The 22,561-nt window shown below is 36.4% G+C and overlaps 1 protein-coding gene across 1 annotated transcript in view; it reads right to left on the bottom strand.

Moving 5' to 3' along the window:
• Nucleotides 1–22,561, bottom strand: part of c4a.L (complement C4A (Rodgers blood group) L homeolog) — a 44,846-nt gene that overhangs the window by 12,943 nt on the left and 9,342 nt on the right. The window contains 20 exon segments of the mRNA NM_001087465.1: nt 956–1,122; nt 3,004–3,172; nt 3,289–3,390; nt 4,440–4,596; nt 4,678–4,753; nt 5,077–5,280; nt 5,828–5,917; nt 9,040–9,091; nt 9,873–10,085; nt 11,017–11,156; nt 11,233–11,303; nt 11,802–11,919; nt 13,038–13,247; nt 13,719–13,787; nt 14,912–15,035; nt 15,480–15,629; nt 15,984–16,166; nt 17,953–18,138; nt 19,095–19,250; nt 20,847–20,962. Coding sequence (NP_001080934.1) covers nt 956–1,122; nt 3,004–3,172; nt 3,289–3,390; nt 4,440–4,596; nt 4,678–4,753; nt 5,077–5,280; nt 5,828–5,917; nt 9,040–9,091; nt 9,873–10,085; nt 11,017–11,156; nt 11,233–11,303; nt 11,802–11,919; nt 13,038–13,247; nt 13,719–13,787; nt 14,912–15,035; nt 15,480–15,629; nt 15,984–16,166; nt 17,953–18,138; nt 19,095–19,250; nt 20,847–20,962 — 2,753 coding nt within the window.

The following is a 22,561-nucleotide window of genomic DNA, read 5'->3' as shown; positions in this document are numbered from 1 at the left end:
GGTTGAGTCTTTCTAGAGTTTGTTGTTCTTCAGGATTACAAGGTGAGTTAGAGAGGCAACACCAACTGAGAAAGGTTCAAGACAAATTGTGTATAACAGCTTGCACAACAAAGATTTCTCTTAGATAGGTATTAGACAAGCCAAGATCAAAAATGATACAAAGTTACATAGTTAAATTGAGTTGAAAAAAGACAAAGTCCATCAAGTTCAACCCCTCCAAATGAAAACCCAGCATCCATACACACCCCTCCCTACTTTCACATAACTTCTACATACCCATACCTATACTAACTATACAGTTTAGTATCACAATAGCCTTTGATATTCTGTCTGTCCAAAAAATCATCCAAGCCATTCTTAAAGGCATTAACTGAATCAGCCATCACAACATCACCCGGCAGTGCATTCCACAACCTCACTGTCCTGACTGTGAAGAACCCCCTACGTTGCTTCAAATGAAAGTTCTTTTCTTCTAGTCTAAAGGGGTGGCCTCTGGTACAGTGATCCACTTTATGGGTAAAAAGGGTAAAAAGGTCTAGTGATACCTTCACTAGAATCAGCTTGACTCCACAATATCAGATAATGTAGCCAAAAAGCATGTGAAATCTAGAAATGTGTACCAGAAAGGTGCAATGAAAGGTAGAAAAAGTTCTACTGACACTTTTGTTATCCCGGGATAATGCTGTTGTTTACGTATCACAGTTATTTTAGAACCAGGAGAGTTACATTCACCTTCCATTGTACTTGAGCTCTCAACAATTTCATTTAATAAAGTTTTCCCTCCCCATTCTCTTCCAGATCTATAGTTGAATGTGTGAAACTGAAAGGTTGTTAAAGAAACGTTTGCTATTGGATGAAAAGACAAATAGCAATATTCCCCTTCTCTCCCATCTCCTCATTGACACTTTCTACTGTATAACCATAATCAGTTTGTCTCCCCCCAGCCTTATCTCACCTGTGTAGATTTGAACCCTCCTCCATAATTCTGTTGCTCCGATAACCAAGTATACATTTTTTCAGCATCTTTTATGTTTCCCCGCAGCAGTGTGATCAGCAGAACATATGAGGTTGTTTCCACAGCTAGAGCCGTGCCCTTAGGTCCAAAATATAATTCCTTCTTGTCTATTTAAGTGAACGTGTATGAATGAAAGTAAGAAACCATAACACTTGTTAGTTGTGAATTAATTCATATCTACCAATCAGTAATTCATTTGATTAGATTGGCTGCTTTTTCTCTCTACTCAGGCCCCATTAGCTTAAAACAGTCTTACAAACATGAAAATATGTCTCATTGTTAGACTTTAATAAAAGACACTAGAGTGAACCGTTATATGCTAAATAGCTGATAACTATACACAAGTGAAATTCCACCACTCTCCATTCATTTCCATAGGATTTTTAAAAGATTATTTACCAATGGGTGAAAGTGAAAGTTCACCCTTTGATAAATATGCCTTCAAAAATGCTATAGAAATGAAAACAGTGGTGAAATTTCACTCTAATGGACTGTGGTGAACTCTAAGTTCACTCGTTGATAAATATACCTCAATGACTTGCAGAAATATAGTTTAAAGGGTTACATATAGGGGAAGATTTATTAAGGTTTGTTATTTTTTCAATGAAAATTTGAGTTTTCAAGTTATATTTTTTGATCAAAACTCACATTTTTGGGTTAAAAAAACCTTGAATTGATTGAGTTTTCTTTTAAAAAAACGTGAATATTTGAGATTTAGGGTCACATTTACTAATGGTCGAATATCGAGGGTTAATTAACCGTCGATATTCGACCCTCAAAGTTAAATCCTTCGACTTCCAATATCGAAGTCGAAGGATTTAGCGATATTCGTTCGATCGAACGATCAAAGGAATAATCGTTCGATCGAATGATTAAATCCTTCGAATCGAACGATTTGAAGGATTTTAATCCATCGATTGAACGATTTTCCTTCAATCAGCAAGTGGCTACAAAGCCTATGGGGACCTTTGAACATTGATGCTCGGTAGGTTTTAGGTGGCGAAGTAGGAGGTCGAAGTTTTTTTAAAAGAGACAGTACTTCGACTATCGAATGGTCGAATAGTTGAATGATTTTTAGTTCGAATTGTTCGATTCGAAGTTGTAGTCGAAGGTTGAAGTAGCCAAAAAAATACTTTGAAATTCAAAGTATTTTTTATTCTATTCCTTCACTTGAGCTAAGTAAATGTGCCCCTTATTGTATCTCTACCCTGGAAATATCTTGAATCTGAAAATACACCACCTAAGACCTGTCGAGGTTCTGTAGAAGTCAATGGCAAAGGTCCCTGGTTAACCGCCTGCTTGATGTTTATGTTTTTTTCGGAGGGCTTTGGCTGAAAACTCGAATCGAGAATTCAAATTAATTGATTCAAGTTTTTTTTCAGCCGAAAACTCAATCAATTCAAGTTTTCGGGTTTGCCATTCGAGTTTTTTCTTAAATAATATACCATTCGAGTTTTGAGTGCATTCGAATTCATTCGAGGTTAAAAAAAAACTCTAACCCCCATAATGTCAATCGAAAAAATGTCAGACAAAGTACTTGAGAAAGTTAGAAATATGGCAAAGATCAGGTCAAAATGGAAACTATTAAAAGAGAACTTCGTGAGAAGGCTTTACTGCACAAACAGAAAGGAAAATTCCAGATCTATAGCATCTTCATCTCCTAAGCACTAAATTGCTGGATGTAAAAGTATTCTTCAGCAAATCTCTCTAGAAAGTCTAATAGTCAGTGCCCTCCAAATTCACGGCTTGACATATGCTTCTTCCATAGTTTGGAATTGTTTCTTTGTGTTGTCCATATTTCCTTCTACGGTACTTTGCAATATGTTGTCACTTTATAAATATTCTATAGTAGAAGAGCATAGATCCCACATACATTTATACCTTCTAGTCCCAATATTAGTTCTACTTCTTGACCTTCACTGGACAGTCCTGTTTACATATAGAGAGAAATAACAAGTGGGGCAACGATGCTGAGATTAGTTACTTACTGGGGTCTCCTTGGGCATGAGACATGAGTTTGTTGTAGGCTTTGTCCTTTAGAACAGAATCCTTGGATGTGAGAGTGAGAGCATATGTCGTAAGAGCTAAGGAATATGGGTGTTTGATGGTATCCAGCTTTCCACGTAGGTAATCAACCGCTTTGCTTATTTTGCTCTTCTATGACAGATAAAGAGGACAGTGAAATTCAATTATAGAGATAAGAATACAGGAAATGAGTATACAAAATTAATATGAAATAAAATGATTTTGAAGTTGACTGCTCAGTTACATACCACTGCAACATTATCTTCAGACAGAGAATCCAGTGAATGATAGAGCGACACTGTGACATATGCTGTGATTGAGACCTCAGCATCTATGGTGGTAGAACCTCCCTGCAATGTGATGGAAACGATGAAAAATGAAAAGGGCACAGACATGGCAGAAACATTATTTAAAACTGTATACAAAAATAAAGTCATTTGGAGAGTTGATTTGGATTGAGTGTACAAAACTGGCAAGGAATATGGTGATAGCCACAAAACAGGCAGTATAGGAGAGAAGAACTCATGTTATACATAAAACACCCTTATTGCACATCTCCAGTATTGTTTTTACTATCCTGTACAAATAATGTATTTAATTTATAACAACCATGCATATGAATTTGATTTAGGACACTATACTCAATGGAGTTTATGAGGCTTATAACCTACAAAAGGTGCATAGTTTTTAGCATGGAAACATTCTGCTAACTTGCTAGTTGTATGGAAAAACCAGCATTTTTCAAGTCTTCATCTAATTCAGTTTCTAATCTAAACAGCTGCAGCAACTTCTGCTTGCCAGTGTTGAAAGTGAATGTCAGAGATGAAATTGTAGTGTAAGAAATTAAGGGGTTTATTTACTAAACCTCGAATTTATCTGGTTGGGTTTTTTGGGGGCAAAAACTCAAATTTTTTGTTGGAAAAAAAATTTAGTTTTTCGAGATTTATTATACCCAGAGATGCTGCAAAAAGCCTCAATCCGAAAATCCTCCATCTCAGATGGCCCTGTATAAGTCAATGGGAGAGGCACTTTTGAAGTTACGGCAGTTTGCACTGGGTTTAGCGTGAAAATCCAAAAGATTCTGTGTTTTGAAAAAATTTGAAATTCAGAAAAAAAGTCAGAAAAAAAAGGACGTTTTGGGTTTTAGCTCTATTTTATCGGGTTTTTCCCGATCTGATACATTTTCATTAATAAATAAGGTCAAATTGGACATGGGAGTTTGGTCCCGTTTTTTTATAATGAGATAAATTTGGAGTTTAGTAAATAACCCCCTAAGATTTTGGGAAACAATATTTGAGCTTAAGATCCACCAATCAACTTGATAAAAAGAAAATGAGGCAGAAAAAAAAACAATTTTCAAAAAGTCCAAAATAAATGTTGTAGGGCTACTTCTTCTTACAAGCATGTCTTGGTGGATTACAGACACCTTCTCTTGGAAAGCCCCTGTGTCCTTTTGCATTGTGGCGAGATACTGTGCAGAAAGGCGTATGTCTTCCACATTAACATCAATGTAGTTACGACAGAGGGACAGCACCTTAACCACAAAAGCAGTGAGCCTGAATAAAGGAGAAATAATTTGACTAAGAAATGAATTGTGAGGAAGATATTAATAAAAACTAAATGAGTGTGGGGCTTACCAAGTGCTGCTGGTTCTGTGAAGCCAAGCTCCATATGATCCATCTGCTTTCTTAAACTGTAATATTCGCAGATATCCTGTAGGAGGTACAATTTAAATCCATTCTTCATTAGGAATCTAATTTTTGTGTATTGGCCTCATACTATAAGTAAACTGTTGTATAATGTGCAGCTGAGCAAGTCCTCGCAAAGATTTATCAAGTGCCGTGAGTACAGGGTTGACCCCATATACGTATGTTTTTACTAATAGTCCACAAGGGACCCAGTTTCGTGAGGAAACTCACCAAATGTGTGGATCCCACAAACTTACAATATAATAATACTGGTCCCTAGGCCTTTAATACACTGTCGTGATCTTTACATTTCTGCCTCTGTGCCACATTAGCGGTGAAATCACTCACCCTGGCGCATATTCTCCAATCCCTCGTCTTTTCTATCCGGAGAGAGAAGGTTCCACTTCTCAGTGTGATCAAGATACCGCAGAGCATACACTCCAGGAGAGGTGGAAATCATGGTTTGTTCAGCACATCCATATGGGACACGAATCAACTTGCTTATTCCATCAGCACCCAGACTGTTGTTTATGGTATTCATTGAGGAGTCCACTTGAAAAAACAAAATAATAGGACAAGAGAAGATGTGGAAGATAGAAATGAAAACTGATTAAGCTCGATAGACAACAAAGAAAGTTGTGCAACATAAGACAATAATTGAGCAAAGCTTGGGGAACATTAAATACCGTAGTAAGTTATATAAAAAAATAAAAGACACATACCCTTAAAGTTAAACCTTTTTATATAAATTCTGTATTTATAAAAAGAAGAACCAGAAATATCATGAACAAGGTTAAATAAAATGTAGTAATAGAGCGAGATAAAGTGAAAAGAGTGAGAAAGAAAAACAAGAAAGACATACATAGTGATGGGCGAATCTGTCCCGTTTCGTTGCCAAAAAAACTGCGAAACGCATTGAAGTCAATGGGCGTCAAAATATTTTTGACGCACGACAATTTTTACACAAGAGTAGCAAATTTTTTCACCATTGAATTTTTGCAGCAGTTTCGCAAAACTGACGAATACATTCGCCCATCACAACTTATAAAACAGACAGGCCTAAATGTGCAGTAACATAGTGAGGATTAATACAACTTACTAGTCACTTTTATACTGGAACGGAAATCTCCGTCTGGAATCATGTTGGAAGGGAACTCTTCATCAAAATCAATGGATCTCCTTGTAATGTCTGGAATAAGGAAAATCATTTTGGGAGATGTACTAGTAAAACAGTACCTCCAGAGGAAAATATATATTTGTATTATACTCTAAAGCTTATCATCAATACAAGCAAAGGTTGTTAGGAATGACAAATAGGCAGCAGCTGTAACTTCTCTTTAATGGCAATAAGGAACACAAGCTCAATCCAAATTATTGAGAGGTTCTCACTTAGATACAAACATCTTTAGCTTTTTCATTGTATTCCATTAGTACATTTTGAGCATACATAGAGAAAGCAGGTCTTCTGGTCTTGTCACTATATGGTGGGTTATTAGAATGTCTGCAAATGAGATCATTTTTCCTCTTCATAACGAGGCTGCATTTATACACAAAAGTGCATTGTGACAATTTTAGTTGCAGTTGTATGAAAAAGTGCACTAATTCTGCAATTCCTCTTGATTATTTAATGAATCGCTTGTTGTTCTCCCTGTTGTGTTGTCATTTATTTTGATTTAAATGAAACAACATGAGCAGCTGTTTTTCCTAATTACGTTCTGTATTTTATTACAAATGTTCTTACAACTTTTTCATTCATTTGTACGGTGGAAGGTTTTTTCTGCAGACTGAGCTCTACTGAAATGATCAGTCTACTGCTTGACAGGTGATACCAAATGTGATTTTTAAGGGTGGTTATAATAATAGATATATTTTAAGAATGATTACTCCTTTTTTTAATGGGAACTTATGTCAGCATGTGATTTTTTACATGACCCACAAGATTTCTTGAACTGTCAATCTATGACTACTCTTCAAAAATCCACTAGAAAACATTTCTGATTATCAGAGCCACTGTGTCATACTGAGGTTCAACTGCTCAACTCTGTCATTTTGCCTTATCCACTGACATGGGTTTTCATTTCAAGTGTGATTTAACTCTTGTGGATAACAGATAAAACTCAAAAAGTTCTGCTTTCTGCAAAATAAAACTGATTTTTTTTTTGGTTTAATTTTTTGGGGATTTTTGGCCAAAACTCAGCGCAGACCATGATATCTTCAAATTTGAAATGGGACCTTTGCCATTGACTTCTACAGGACCCAGACAGCTTGGAGATGCAGTATTTTCGGATTCGGACTTTTAGCAGCCTCAGGGTATAATTAATCAGGAAAAATATGAGGTTTTTTTCCACTAAATATTTTGATTTTATAGTAAAAAAAAAAACTTTCTGACTCTAATAAATAACCCCCTAAGTGTAGAAGATACTAATGTGTATAGTTCTAGGGGCAGATGTATCAAAGGTCGAGGTGAATTTTCAATTAAAAAATTCTGAATTTCGAGCTATATTTTGTGTACTTCGACAAGGGAATAGTCCCAATTCCATTTGAGTTTGAAAAAAATGCAAAAATTAGAATATCGAAATTCATCATGTACTGTCTCTTTAAAAATTCGACTTAAAAAAAAAATCCATCTAAAACCTGCCGAATTGCAGTTTTAGCCTATGGGGGACCTCCTAGAACCTATTTGGAGTCAATTGGTGGACTTTTAAAAATCTAAGTATTTTTTGGAAAAAAAACTTTGAATCAAATTCGATCCAATGCGCTATTAATTCGATTTGAATGATTTGGATTTGGCCGATTGGAAACGAACCTATTCGACCCAAAAAAACTTAGGCTTTTTCGGTTGGTCTTTTTGAATTCGAATTTCGAAGTTTTTTCAATTTGAAATTCAACCCTTGATAAATATGCCCCCTAATGTAGCCGTGGTATAAATGTTAAACATGTATTTGTATTAAGAGATGTTTCTTAAAAACGAATAAAATGGTGTAACAAAGCTAAAACAAAACAATATTTTACACAGGAAACAAAGATCATATTAATAGCTCTAATACAGCTGTGGAAAATATGTGCAAATTCAAATTTCTGGTTATAATATTTTTCTAAATATATAGACATGTGCTCTTTATTATGCTGTAGATTACATCCAGAAAAGTATAGTGTCAGTCTGTAACAACTGGGTCTCGGAAGACCTAAAAGCACCCCCAAGATAGATATCTGGCAATTACATTTAAGCCGATGGCAATCATGTTTAGTGGTGTAGAGAGAGACTCGTGACACTTTCAATTAAACTGAATGGGAAGCAGTCTGAAATGGGTAGCAGCATTTTGATCTCTGTTACATATGGTGCCAATTAAAAGGCTGCATGTACTATGCGTGTAAAGCTTGTTTACATACAATTAGGGGGTTATTTACTAAACTCCGAAAGCAAAAATCACGAAAAAATTTTGATTTTTCTTGTTAAAATCGGAAAATCCAGCATCTCAGACCTGTCGAGGTTACATACAAGTCAATCGAAGAGGTCCCAATGATTTATTGATGTGCGCGTGCAATACCCCGAAGTTTTCGTAAATTTTGGGTGAAAAATCCGTAAAAAAACGCGAAAAATCATATGGAAAAATCAGAAAAAAATCGTGAAAATCTGTTTTTTTTACCCGCAATGCAAATTTTCGGGAAAAAAATAAATAAGTGTAAAAAACCCGATTGGATTTCATCGGAGTTTGTAGCAGAAAATATTGAGTTAAATTTGGACTTTGATAAATACCCCCCCGAGAGTGCCAGAATTGTATGTAGGGCTCTGAATGTAGATTCAAAGCAAGAGATGCAACTGTTCAGAACAAAGATTCCCATTTTACTTCTCAAGAAAATTAAAAGAACAGTAACACCAAAAAACAAACACCAAATACTTGGAACTGACATACCATCCATGCATATCCTGTGCAGGTAAAAAGATTTTCTATAACAAAGCCTTAGTATTTATTGTAGTGTGCTTGCTATTAGATCTGCTCTGAAAACAAAGCTCTCCCACTCTGCAACTTTACCTAATATATCGTCTTTCATTATAAGGGCCACAAAGCCCTATTAACACAAACGGAAAGTATTGTATAAACAAAAGTATATATTGCTTTGTAGAAATTATCTAAAAGTTGTTTTGCCTGTAAATATTTATGTAGAACACATATCTCTCTTGTTTAATTCTTATAAAGACTAAGATTCAAAATGTATTTGCTTTACTACAAACAAGGTAATGAGAGTGAAATACTGGCTACATAATTAACAAGGCAGTCTGGAGTTGTACACTGCCAACAAAGAACTTACCAGCAGGGTCAATAATGTAGGATTTCTCCTCAAAAACAGAAGCACCTTCTTTCTGGAGAGTAAGATAATGGAATACTGAGTGTAGGAGTGAAACAGAAATATAAAGCTATTATAACAGAAGCAACATATGCTGTGGTTGAGGATTTACAAACTATAAGTAATATATAAATTAGATTTAGAGGAAAAGCCTGATGTGAAAGCTATACAGTCATCCGTAGGATTATGAGGAATAGAAAGAGAGTTAAAGAAGAGTAACTGATGTGTTTTACTGGATGGTAAGAAGGCCACACTTTCCTGTAAACACAAAGTACTGGAAACGACAAGTTACTTGTTGCTAAAACAAATATTGTAGGGATGGGTGGTAACATAAGGAAATCGACATAAAAGTAAGGTAAAAAAAGAAGTATTTGCAGCTTCCTATGAGGAACAAAAATGAACTGGTTAGTTAAAGTACCATGCAGTACTGGTGAGTAGGAGGAACATGGAGTATCACTTAATGTAATATGATGAACGGCTGAGTACAAGAATTTTAAAGGTCTGGAAGTTTTTTTCCCTAAATCATGTATATTATATCATTCTCCACCCTGTCAAGCTACCTCTGTACTCCCTCTGACAAATGAGAGAATTATTCTCATTTATTTACATGGCGCCAACAGGTTTACGCTGTTCTTTACACCTACTGTTCATCCTTCTTATTAGTATGGAATGGAATTGAATACATACTATTAATGAAGCAATGAAAAAACAAATTGTTGGTTAGTATGAGATGAGCCGTAAGCATAGAATGGTCTACTTATTCAAAGCAGTATACAAGATAATGGCTGTACACTCACCACAATCTTCATTGCTTTCTTTACACCATCAGAAACAAAAGACCTCCCAAGAGCCACCACAGACACCACTGGGTTGGACTTTCCTATTGGGACCACAACAAAAGGGACCGGAAGAGCAGAATTTGCACCTACAGTCACTTCCTTTATTAGTGGCTTGGAGTCTCCAGAGCCTGGACTGCAAATGTCTTCTGCCTGCTCCATGTAAACCTTCACCTAAAAGGACAAAGGTAGAAAGAAGGGATTTTCTCTACCATAGAGATCTGTGTGTGTTGTATGAACATGACAAAACGTAGGGGTGTTTGTGTGGCTTTTACTTGTTGCTTGGTTTGGAGCATAACATATTTTGCAAGAGCCCCATTATTTAAATAAGATAGAATGGTCTGATCAAGGACTATTTTGCTGTTGTTAAACTAGAACTGTTAGCACAACATGAAAGTATTCATCTGGGGGTGGAAAAACAGCAAACTGCAGGTAGGGCAATTGCTTAATGTTATATACTGGAAAGTTTCAACATGACACTAAGGGGCAGATTTATCAAGGGTCAAATTTAGAGTTCATGAGAGTTTGTAAAAACTCCCATAAACTCCCATGAACTCGAATAAAAAACTACCAATCTAAATTTTTCGAAAAATTTGAATTCTTCAAACTCGGGTGAATGGGATTGACCCGCAAACTCGAATCGAATTTGAATCGAATTTGATTCCATATAATATAGATTTTTAGGAAGGTTGCAAACAACTCCAAATTGATCCCAGGATGTCCCACATAGGCTAAAACAGCAATCCGGCAGGTTTAAGGTGGTGAATAGTCGAATTTAAACTCTTAAAGGCATAGTACTGGAAATTTTAGAAATTCTAATTATTTTAAATAATAGTCGAATTTCACTAAAATAAACTTGAAAATTTGAAATTTGAATTTTCATTTCAACCCTTGATAAATCTGCCCCTTAATGTGTAAGGCCCATTTTGCAATTTCAGTAATTATAGTGGTAAGAAGGGAAGATGCATGAATGTATGGGTTGTTTAAAAGTGCTATTTACTGGTGATTGTTGTGGAGTAGTAGTAGTGACGGGGTTGTTTAGGGTGTGGATGAAGTGGTTTCAGTGCTGTATAGTTGACTGTTGCATAGGCAGACGTTTGCTCACCTCTAAATCTTTATTATTGTAGTTATATAATATAGGCCTCAGCTCCATCTGTTCAAATCGTTTCACAGAGTAGGGGACTCTCAAGTAGATATGAAAATCCTTAAACACTTTTACCTTGAGTGGCTCTGCAATGCAGAAACCTGGAGACAAAGAGGTCTATGAGATGATGTACGTCAGCAGAACTGCAGACAGGGCAATGTACAGCTGGTGCCTTACCTTTCTCTCGAGACATTCCTATAGCCTGAATCTCCCACGTGGTGATTGAGTCTGGCATATACACAGCTTCACTAAGAGACATATCACACAAATATATTTTTACTGTTCAAGTGAGAAATCACTGTAACTACAAAACCAAGAATGACACCTTAAAACCATAAATCGAAACAACTTTAAAAACAGGGAAAATATAGGGCTGCTAGAATTTCTGTTTTATCAGTTGTTCATGATAAAGAATGCCCAGTTGCCATAGCCACACTTTTCCTCCTGAATAGAACTTAAAGTGTTATTCTGGAATGTAGAATGTAGAAGGACTGTGTCTAAGGGCACATCCGAAAGTGCAAGGTGGAAAATTAAAATACATGCCCCATTTGCACTTCTGCTTTGGACTTTGCACCTTGCCCTGCCATTAGTAAATGAGCTGTTTTATTTGTATCACTACACAGGCTCTCTCTCTTATGCAGCAATACACAAACCAACACTGTTTAAAGTAATCTAGCCAGTAATTGAATCATTAGAAATATTCGGAATTAAAATACAATTTATTAAGGTAGTAGACAAAGATTTACCTGAATAATCCATTGTAAACCTTAACTGTCCTCCACAACCAGGTCTCAGGAAAGAAAGAGCGAATCTGAATATCACTTTCATCTGCAAAGTCCTCATCAGATCCATCCACATTCTGAGCTATAAGGCAAAATGTAAGCTATAATAAACCAGTATTCCACTGTTCATGTCTCTTGTTTGTGTGTGAGCTTACTGGCTAAAGACCAAACATTACTTTTATTGTGCTGCTTTATTATGCTGCAGATGGAGCTATCCTAAGCAAATTTCCAACTGGTCAGCATTATTGAAATTTGGTAACCAGACAACTTAGCAGCTGTGATGGTTTTATTTTATTTGAATTGCTTATCTTTCTTTGCTCACCCTCTTCTAGTTATCTTCTGTTCCAAATTACAAATTGCTACCTGGTCGCTAGGTTGTTTAAGCAGTAGTAATGAGATAACAGTTGAAATTCCAGAGACTTGCAAAACAAAAATGTTAGTAAAAAAACATAAAAAGTATGACACAAATCACAGGTTGCATCACCCAGCAAAACAGTAGCCTGATTACTCTGCAAAGCTATTGCTGACTCTCATTCACCATCTCCAGACCCAGCAGGATAGTGAAAAGTGTGTTTTGAGTGCTCATATTCCAGGTAGGGAGATGAGTAAGTTACTGTGGAGAAGTTTGGGCTACTCTTTACAAAATATTTATAGTAGGCTTTAATGCCTTTAATATCTCTTAATTAACCCTTGATATTCGACTGCCGAATGTAAATCCTTCGACTTCGAATATCGAAGTCGAAGGATTCACCGCAAATAGTTAGATGGAACGATCGAACAAAAAATCGTTCAATTCGAAGGATTTTAATCTATCAATCGAACGATTTTTCTTCGACCTAAAAAACATTAGAAAGCCTTCCCCATAGGACCTTCCCCATAGGCTAACATTGCACTTCGGTAGGTTTTAGGTGGCGGGGGTTGAATTTTTTTTAAAGAGACAGTTCTTCGACTATCGAATGGACGAATAGTCGAACGATTTTTATTTCGAATCGTTGGAAGTCATAGTCGATGGTCGAAGTAGCCAATTCATTCGAAATTTGAAGTTTTTTTTATTCTATTCCTTCACTCGAGCAAAGTAAATGGGCCCCTGGAACATTGCAATAAACTGACTCCTTTTTAGTCTACATAAAGGGAACTGTAAATGAGAAATTAAATGAGATGGTTGGTCTTTAATGAAAGAATATAGTGCATTGCTCTTACTCCTTCCAAACCCTTGTGTTTTGCGTCTTTCAAGAGTTATTTGTTTGCGGAGATTCTCAGCGTATTCACAGCAGTCAAGGAAAGCTTTACGGCAGGTGGGGTCAGGGACACGTGCAGCACGCTTAGTGCAGACCCTGGACATCTTTCCTGGTGGAAGCATCATCCCATGCTGGCAGCAGCGCTGGAGTTCTGTAGTGGTGTATGAGTAGGCTGAAAACAGACAGAATGAAGGAAATTCAATATGTAGAGAGAGAAAGTAACTAAGCATACACAATGTTGGTTTTCTATATTTAGGACATTTTGTCCAGTAGATTGGAAGGGTGGAAAGATAAGATCATGCTGATTACTGCTGTGCTTGGTTTTTAATAACTGATGTTATCCTTAAAGATATACAATGATATAATCAATTAGTAATGCAGTATATAAACCTGACCAATATTGAAGACAGAGTCCAGTGGCCAGCAAACTACAGCTAAATGTTCCAGATACAGTGATTGGCAGGCAAGAGCAGGCACTAGCATCAATGACATTCTTTATATTGACACTGCCTAAAAGATAATGAAATTTAAAAGCTATAGATGCTCTTACAAAGCTTGAGCTTTCTTTTGGCAGTTAGCAGTGAGGCTGATAAAAACAATTAAAAATATCACATACATTATATTATCATTTCCCATTATCTACCTTTCTGTTGTGTAAGAGCTTGGAAATCTATTGCCCGTTTCTTCCTCTGGTGAACTCTGCAACCAAGCTCTGTTATTGAATAGAAGAGAGCAAGATATAAACAGCTGCAGACAGACAGAACCATTAGAAAAGCAATTAACATGTGTTTGGCCAGTTTAAAGGGGTGATATACAGCTATGTTTAACATGAGCCAAATAAATAGGGATTGTATAAAACTGTTGTCTCCAGCATAGATGTAAACTGCAAAAAGTACACAAAATGCAATGTGCATCCTTGTACCACTGAGTTGTCCTTGTAAACATGCTTAGTGTGTCACCAAGTCATTTCCTAAACAGGCTAAATGGAATTATACACATAACTGGCACTTTGTTTATCCTGCTAAGTTCCTTCAAGGGCATTATACATGGAGTATGTACTGTATTTAATACTGCTACATGTCTATGTTATATATTATTGGCATTGCATTTATCCTGCCAAGTGTTCTAGGGCTATTATATGCAACATTGGCACTGTACATGTATCCACAATGTTTTCTGGGAGATATTATATATGGAATAACCACTGCAATGTTTATGTGGTATTAAACATGTCTCATATGTTAAAATGTATTTAAGTTGTCTCTCCAAACAAAAATATCACTCTTTGCCTATGTTTGTCTCTCCCTACTCTTAGGCTCACAGTGTTCCATTGTGAAGTGATGGATTATTGGACTTGAATACCCTCTATTTTCCAGAGAATTTGTGCACCGCTCACTTTGGAAAGCAAATACCAAAATCTATCACATCACAAAGGACCAAGGTGAGGGAGGGATTCATGACACTGTGAGCCTGAGGGAAGAACTGTGCGATCACAGACAGTAACAAGTAACATTAATTTGCATGTGTGCAGTTTAATTTGTAAATACAACCATCAGGATGCAAAGACCCTGTTCATCTAACCAATGTAGGAACATAGAGCATGGGTGTTTCCATCCCTTATCTAGGAGGACAGAATTCAAAACTGGTTTAAGGAGAAGATTATGCTTTATTAGTGATGAGGACATTTTTATGTTTTTGACACAGAAACTTTTTTGTAGCCAAATGTTAGGGGCGTTTTTTTTATGTGCAACTCTTTTTTTTGATGCGTATCTTATTTTCTTTTGAGGAGCAAAGGTAACACATGGCGGATCTTTGTTGCACATCACTATACTTTACCATTTATTTGGCTGTATCCAGCAGAGGACACAAATGCAAGTCCTGCATCAGTAAAGACATTGATGAAATCCTTTCCGCCTCCTGGAGAGCAGCCCAAATCATAAGCATTCATTGCCTTGAACATCTGAGGGGCACAGAAAGAGGGCACAATCATCTCAAGTAAAGATGCCATAGATTAAATAGCAGTTGCTTCTTTTTAAAGGGATACTGTCATGGAAAAAAAATGTTTTTTCAAAACGCATCAGTTAATAATGCTGCTCCAGCAGAATTTTACACTGGAATCCATTTCTCAAAAGAACAAACATATTTTTTTTACAGCAGATAGCAGCTCCCTAACACAAGTTAAAAGCTGCATCTAAGAACAGCACTCAATAGTAAAATCCAGGTCTCACGGCGACACATTCAGTTACATTGAGTAGGAGAAACAATATCCTGCCAGAAAGCAGTTCCATCCTAAAGCACCCTTACATGGTACCAGATTGTTTATTGTTATAAGGTATATACTGTATACATTCTATAGTACATTATATGTTTTTTTGTGTGAAATAAAAATAAAACAGGTGCTCACCTTCTGTGGTGTCAATTTGTTTTTGGAGTTTAGTATATATACAGCCGTGTCCACTGCAGAAAGAGAAACAGTGGCCGTGCCTTCTGTCCTCACATCCAGTTTCAATGCTTCTCCTGGTGCAAGAATCTGTTTGCTTGCATGTAATTCCAGCTAGGAATAAAGACACTGCTCAGATCCTGTAATCACAATACTGTATAACATATTCTTGTTAATAGTGTCTAAATGGTGCTGTGTTTTATAAAACATGGATTTCCTATGATTCATTGCTTACAGTTATGATACTGTTAATGTGGAAGTATTATTTATATCTGATTAGTACCACCTGTTTCACACAGACAAAACTTAAAGAAAATGTGTAAAAAGTGAAAAAATCAAATACAAAAATACATAGACAAGAGAAAAAACATTACACCGTGGATCAATACACATTGATCATGCAATGTATGCTACAGCCCTATGGAATACTTGTTTTTACTGTTTTCTTCTGGTGGTGGTAGGTATTACCTTGCCTTCACAGACATCTGCAACATCAACCCAAACTGAATTTGAAATGATTTCAGACCCAAGGTAATAGTAGGCAATGACCCGAAAAGAAGGAATCATGGAGGGCTTGACAGTAATTAACATTTCATTGACTTCAGTCCTTCGAATGGAATCCAGAGAGAGAAGCTGACCCTTATTTAACACCTAAATGGGAGAAAATCACAAAGGTAAAAAATAATAATAGTGATGTAAAGTGTTTTTTCACCTCTTTAGTATGATGTAGAGAGTTATATTCTGAGACAATTTGCAGTTTGTTTTCATTTTGTATTACAGGTATAGGATCCCTTATCCGGAAACTTGATATCCAGAAAGCTCAGAATTACGGAATGGTCTCTCATAGACTCCATTTTATCCAAATAATCCAAATTTTTAAAAATTATTTCCTTTTTCTCTGTAATAATAAAACAGTACCTTGTACTTGATCCCAACTAATATATAACGAATCCTTATTGGAAGCAAAACCAGCCTATTGGGTTTATTTAATATTTAAATGAATTTCTAGTAGACATAATGCATGAGGACCGAAATTACAGAAAGATCCGTTATCCAGAAAACTGCAGGTCCTGAGCATTCTGGATACCTGTATTTGTAGTTTTTTTTAATTTATTTAGCTTTTTATTTAGCTTTTTATTCAGCAGCTCTGCAGTTTGCAATTTCAGCAGCTCTGCTGGTTGCTAAGGTCCAACTTACCCTAGCAACCATGCATTGATTTGAATGAGAGACTGGGATATAGGAGAGGGCCTGAATAGAAAGAAACGTAATTAAAAGTAGTGATAACAATACATTTGTTGTCTTACAGATCATTTATTCTTTAGATGGGATCAGTGAGCCCCCATTTGAAAAATGGAAAAAATCAGAAGAAGAACATTTTTAATGTAATTGTTTCCAATTTGTGTCAAAGTTCAGGCTGCTGTGTTCAAGCTGCAATGACCACAATGATACTGGAAAAATGTTGTGGTTTAGATAAAAACATTGCATCAAACTTTGCACTACTATTTGATCATGCAGGACAAATGTATGGATTCCGCACTGTAAGAGCCATACGTGGTAGTTTTGTCTCCACTTCCTAATCCACTGGCAGATAGTTTCATTTAAGACTTATCTACAAACCAATATCTGTAACATGAATATCAGCCACGATCAGCCCACAATACAGGTACAAAAATTTGTTTTGTTTAATATTATCATAACGTGTATGGGCAGCATTAGATACTTGTTCACCTTCCAAACACTTTTTTCCGTTCAGTTGTTTTCAGATTGTTCTCCAGAAATAAATAATTATTTCAATTGCTTTCCATTTTTACTGTTTTTCCCAAAATGTATGTATAAAGTTGAATGTTGATGGTGTTTGAGCCTGACAACTCAGTAATTCAGGTGCAGATTCTGAACTCTTGCAATCTGCTACATTCAATTGATCCATTTCTCAGCAGCATCTGTGGAATATTAGCAACTATTTTGTCAGTTCTAACAGTTGCCTTTATTGAAACTCAGGGATTCTGCTCAGCAGGGACAAATATAAGAAATGTATCAACTAAATGTATCAGTTTAGAACCGTTTACAGAGTCGGTGACCCCCCCCCCCTCCCAGAGCTGCTTCGGAAACATATGAGAAAAATGTAATTTTACACTTCAATATTAGAAAAACAATCACAAATAGAAAAAAGAAAGTAATTGAAAAAAGCCTTTATTTCTGAAACCAACTAAATTTAAAAGTGTGTTTGAAGGTGAACAACCCTTTTAATTGTTTTCTGTAAGTATGGAAACATGGAGGTCATCGTTGACCGGTAACTCCCATATAAACATAAATGAGAGTTATTGGGCTGCTCAGTATCACTATGTTGCAAAGCACGATTAGATCAGTGCACCAGAGTGTGTTGTTACTGTATGTGTGTAAACACAATGATTTAAATGTTATTTTGAACTTAACTTACCATATAATAGATTTTCTCAACATTTTGCTTATTGGATATTATTGCCTTTAATGTGACTTTAAAGCTGCTACCAGGATCCAAAACTTGATTAGGTACATTTAAGAAAAGGTAGCTGCTCGCTTTGGATGTGTATGGAAGAAGTGTTATACTCTCAGTTTCTGAACCTGAATCAGAATTGGCTTTGACCTGTGGCAGATAATGAGAAGGAAATCATTTGTTTTTAATACTGAGACAAATATTCAACAGGAAGCGCTATTGTCCTGTCTATGGCAAAAGATTACCCTAGACCTGTAACTCATGGCAACTAATCAGAAGTTATATTTTACTGATACACTACAGTAAGAATAAATCTTATTGGTTCCATAGATAGCTCATTATTTGTACCTAACCTTTTTCTGCTTGGCCCATAATAAATGATACTGTCTTAATATTTTATTCCTTTTGTTGTAATCTATTATTAACCTATTTTCTTAATATGGATGTATCCAAGAGTGCTGGTATAATTCTAATGAATACTTCATATATTAGCTGTGCACGAAATAATAAATAAGTCAGCCAGTACTGTTCATACTACATAATGGCATTATGTATACAATTCTTATGAGCTACAGTATAATTTATTAATATATTATTTTGTGGTGGGCGTGATGAGCTTTTGCCACAGTTACAAATGTGACAGCAACAGATCTAAGGCTGTAGTCATGAAGTTCTCAAACAGATCAAAAAAAATGTTAATGCCCTTGAAAAAGTACAATATATAAAAATAAAAGTATTTACATTTGACAGATTTGGAAACATGAAAAAAACAAAAATTTTTAAAATAATTATATAACTGCAGTTAATAATTAGCCAAGGCTAAGAAAACATGTAGCGATGTGGAAAGAGTAAAAATGTGTATTGATTCTGAGAGCTGCACACTGCTGCTTACATGCTCCAATCAAATTGCCATAGATGATAACGTAAACATGAGTTTTAGCTTTCCTTCTCCTTTTATGAACAAATTAAACATAATTGGGACAAATAGAGAGCTGTGGAGCACCCTTCCACGAGCCCAATTCTAAGCAGAGAATTCATGCCCACCAATGAAATAGTAGATAGTATTTTAGATAAAATAAAGGGCTAAGAGGATTTTGGAATATTACCCTGATGTCACATTTTTTCTCATCTGAAGCTGTGTTAACATGAAAGGCTACAACACCATTGTTATCAGTTTTGTATTCAAACAGTTGTGCATTTGACTTGGACAAGCTGACACTGACACCCGCTGCAGGAGAACCATCTATGTGAGATACTTCCACCTGTGTGAGAGAGAAAAGAAAATGCAAAGAAAGGTAAAACAAAACAGGAATGATGCATAGTCAAGTCAATCATTTTAAATATATGAAGTAAAAGAATACGGCAACACCACACATCTTGCCATTTTCTCAGATATCTGTTTAGTTGGTGTTATTGCAGGTGAGGATCCATAGACTATTAAACTACTGAATTCCTGTTTGAGACCTGGTAGTGGCTTTTTCTGAGAAAAAATATTTTCCATTAACCTGATGAATACCTGGCTGAGTAACTGTAGTTTTATTTATGGGAAATCAAGACATTAGGTATTTTATGTACAACCCAGAAAAATTGACCTCTCACTGGGTTTTTGTCCAGAGCTGACTTTAAAGGAGAACTACAGCTGAACTAAAGAAGTAGACTAGAAATATTGTACATTGCTTTGTGCATCTATCACAGCCCTTTAGCAGTGAAGATCTGTGTCACCAAAGACACCCCAGTAGCTCTCCATCTTCTTTTCTGCTGATTCACTGCATATGCTCTGTGCTGCTGTCACTTACTGAACTTAGGGACTGACTCAAAATATACAGTACACATAGAATAGAAATATAAAGCTGATCAGTAATTAATATAGATAATTACTACATGGCAGCATAGAAACCAGTGCAACCAGCATGGAATTTAATAATAACGAGCCTTGTAGCATTAGCTTATATCACAGGCCAACCACATTTTCTGCTTTATTATTTATGACGACCCCTAAGCTTAGCCTCTCAACAGCTGCTCAGAGCCCACTGAGCATGTGAGTGTCGCTGACACTTTCCAAGATGGTGACCCCTTGTGAGAAATTTGAAGTTCATGATCATTGCTCCTAATGAGAAACTGAAAATTTAGACTGGTGCAATATGTTCAGTATATAAAATGTGCCATTTTTAGCCATATTTATTTTTAGGGTTTAGTTCTCCTTTAAACCTTTATAGTTTGCTTTCTTTACCAATTGCCTTGAGTGGTTGAAGCAATTGGGGGTTGAAGTTGAATTAGTTATAGTTTCCCCTTTTACTGCAGGTCTCCTAGAAGATTTTAATGTAGCTTATTATCTACATAGATAGTTAAAGCCTTCACAGGGCCAATTCTAGTGAGGGACAGATATGATGTTTGCTCCAGGCATGAAGCACCACATAGGCCCTTGAGGAATAAAAATTGTTGTTCAGAATACAAAAGGCATCTGTTGTATAATCATTTGAGATGTTTTATGTATATGCATCAGGGTGTCCATCCAGCTGTTGTTGTTATAATTCACAGCATCCAATGAAAGCAATTACGTAATACACTTAGGGGCAGATTTATTACGTGGTATAAAAAAAAGCAGGATAATTCATCACACATCACTATGCCCCTGGAGAGCCATAGTCTGGCACTGCTGATTTATATTGTTTATTTCCATGTTATTGGGGTTTATCATCCAGAACTCCCTTACCTTACCTGTAATCCTAGCCATGGAACGTCTCATTCATCATGCTGTCACATATCATTGCTTCAAACCAGAATATATTCCAGTAAGACACTGAAAACATTTTACAGAGCTATGATACAACAGAGAATACTGACTCTCCCATTCCTACCACAATTTGTGCTGGAGTTCCTGGGATAAAATATCTCTTGGTTTTGGACAAATCCAACTTGTAGGGAGATGATACAAATTTCACAGAGGTAAACTCCTTTTCTTCTAGAACTCCAGCTAAAAGACAGGGAACAGATAATTCAGGACATGAGTATAAAGGAAGAATAGTAATAACCAAGGAAAATGTGTGAGGTATAGGCGCCAAATAACGCAAATTCAGTAACTCATGATCCCAGTTATATATGATCCATGTAGTTGTCATAGCAGTTGCTATGGGTTGTACAAATGTTTGCAGTTTGACAACTTGACTGCATAATATATACAGTCATATGAAAACATTTGGGAACCCCTCTCAGCCTGCATAATAATTTACTCCACTTTCAACAAAAAAGATAACAGTGGTATGTCTTTCATTTCCCAGAAACATCTGATTACTGGGGTGTTTTCTGAACAAAGAATTTTAGTAAAGCAGTATTCAGTTGTATGTAATAAAAATCTGGCTGTGTAGTTTTTCTAGTTTAAATGCATGTAACTTCTCACTACTGGCAACACCAAATTGGTTGGATTAGCTCGTTAAGCCTTGAACTTCATAGTTGTATTAAAGGTGACAGCATGTGATCCTCAAAGCAACTCTCAAGATCTGAAAACAAAGATTGTTCGGTATCATTGTTTAGGGGAAGGCTACAGAGAGTTGTCTCAGAGGTTTAAGCTGTCAGTTTCAACTGTAAGGAATGTAATCAGGAAATGGCCACAGGCACAGTTGCTGTAAAACCCAGGTCTGGCAGGCCAAGAAAAATGTTACAAACATCCTAAAGATCACCTCCAAAGACTTGCAAGAACATCTTGCTGCAGATGGTGTATCGGTACATCATTCAAAGAACATCTGTATGACAGGGAGAGAATGAAGCCCTTTCTGCACTCACGCCATAAACAGAGTCCCTTGTATGCAAAAACTCATTAAGACAAGCCACTGTAATTTTGGAGACAAAAATTGAGTTATTTGGTCATAACAAAAAGCGTTTTGCATGGTGGAAGAAGAACAACGCATTCCAAGAAAAACAGCTGCTACCTACTGTCAAATTTGGTGGAGGTTCCATCATGCTGTGGGGCTGTGTGGCTAGTAGGGATGTAGCGAACGGCGGAAAAAATGTTCGCGAACATATTCGCGAACTTGCGTCCAAAAATGCGAACGGTTCGCGAACGTCGCGAACCCCATAGACTTCAATGGGAAGGCGAATTTTAAAAGCTAGAAAAGACATTTCTGGCCAGAAAAATGATTTTAAAGTTGTTTAAAGGGTGCAACGACCTGGACAGTGGCATGCCAGAGGGGGATCAAGGGCAAAAATGTATCTGAAAAATACATTGTTGACACAGCGCTGCGTTTTGTGCTGTAAAGGGCAGAAATCACACTACGTCACTCAGGTGATGTTTCTGGACACGGAATGTGAAAAAGCTCACACAGCTAGGTGGCACTTGGTTAAAGACTGGGCAAACAATGCCTGCAAGGGCAACGTATACAGTAGTGGATACGGAATATATTATTGCTGCTGTAAAAACATCACTCAGGTGATGTTTACGGACACGGAATTATTATTGTTATTTAGACAGAATGTGAAAAAGCTCACACAGCTAGGTGGCACTTGCATACCTCCCAACTGTCCCTCTTTTGACCACTCAACCCCCTGTCCCTCTTTTGTACTGGAAAGTCCCTCTTTT

The sequence above is a fragment of the Xenopus laevis genome, chromosome 8L (assembly GCF_017654675.1).
Source record: "Xenopus laevis strain J_2021 chromosome 8L, Xenopus_laevis_v10.1, whole genome shotgun sequence".
NCBI classification, from domain to species: Eukaryota; Metazoa; Chordata; class Amphibia; order Anura; family Pipidae; genus Xenopus; species Xenopus laevis.
Note: the sequence above shows the minus strand (reverse complement) of the source record. Positions and strands in the feature narration are given on the sequence as shown.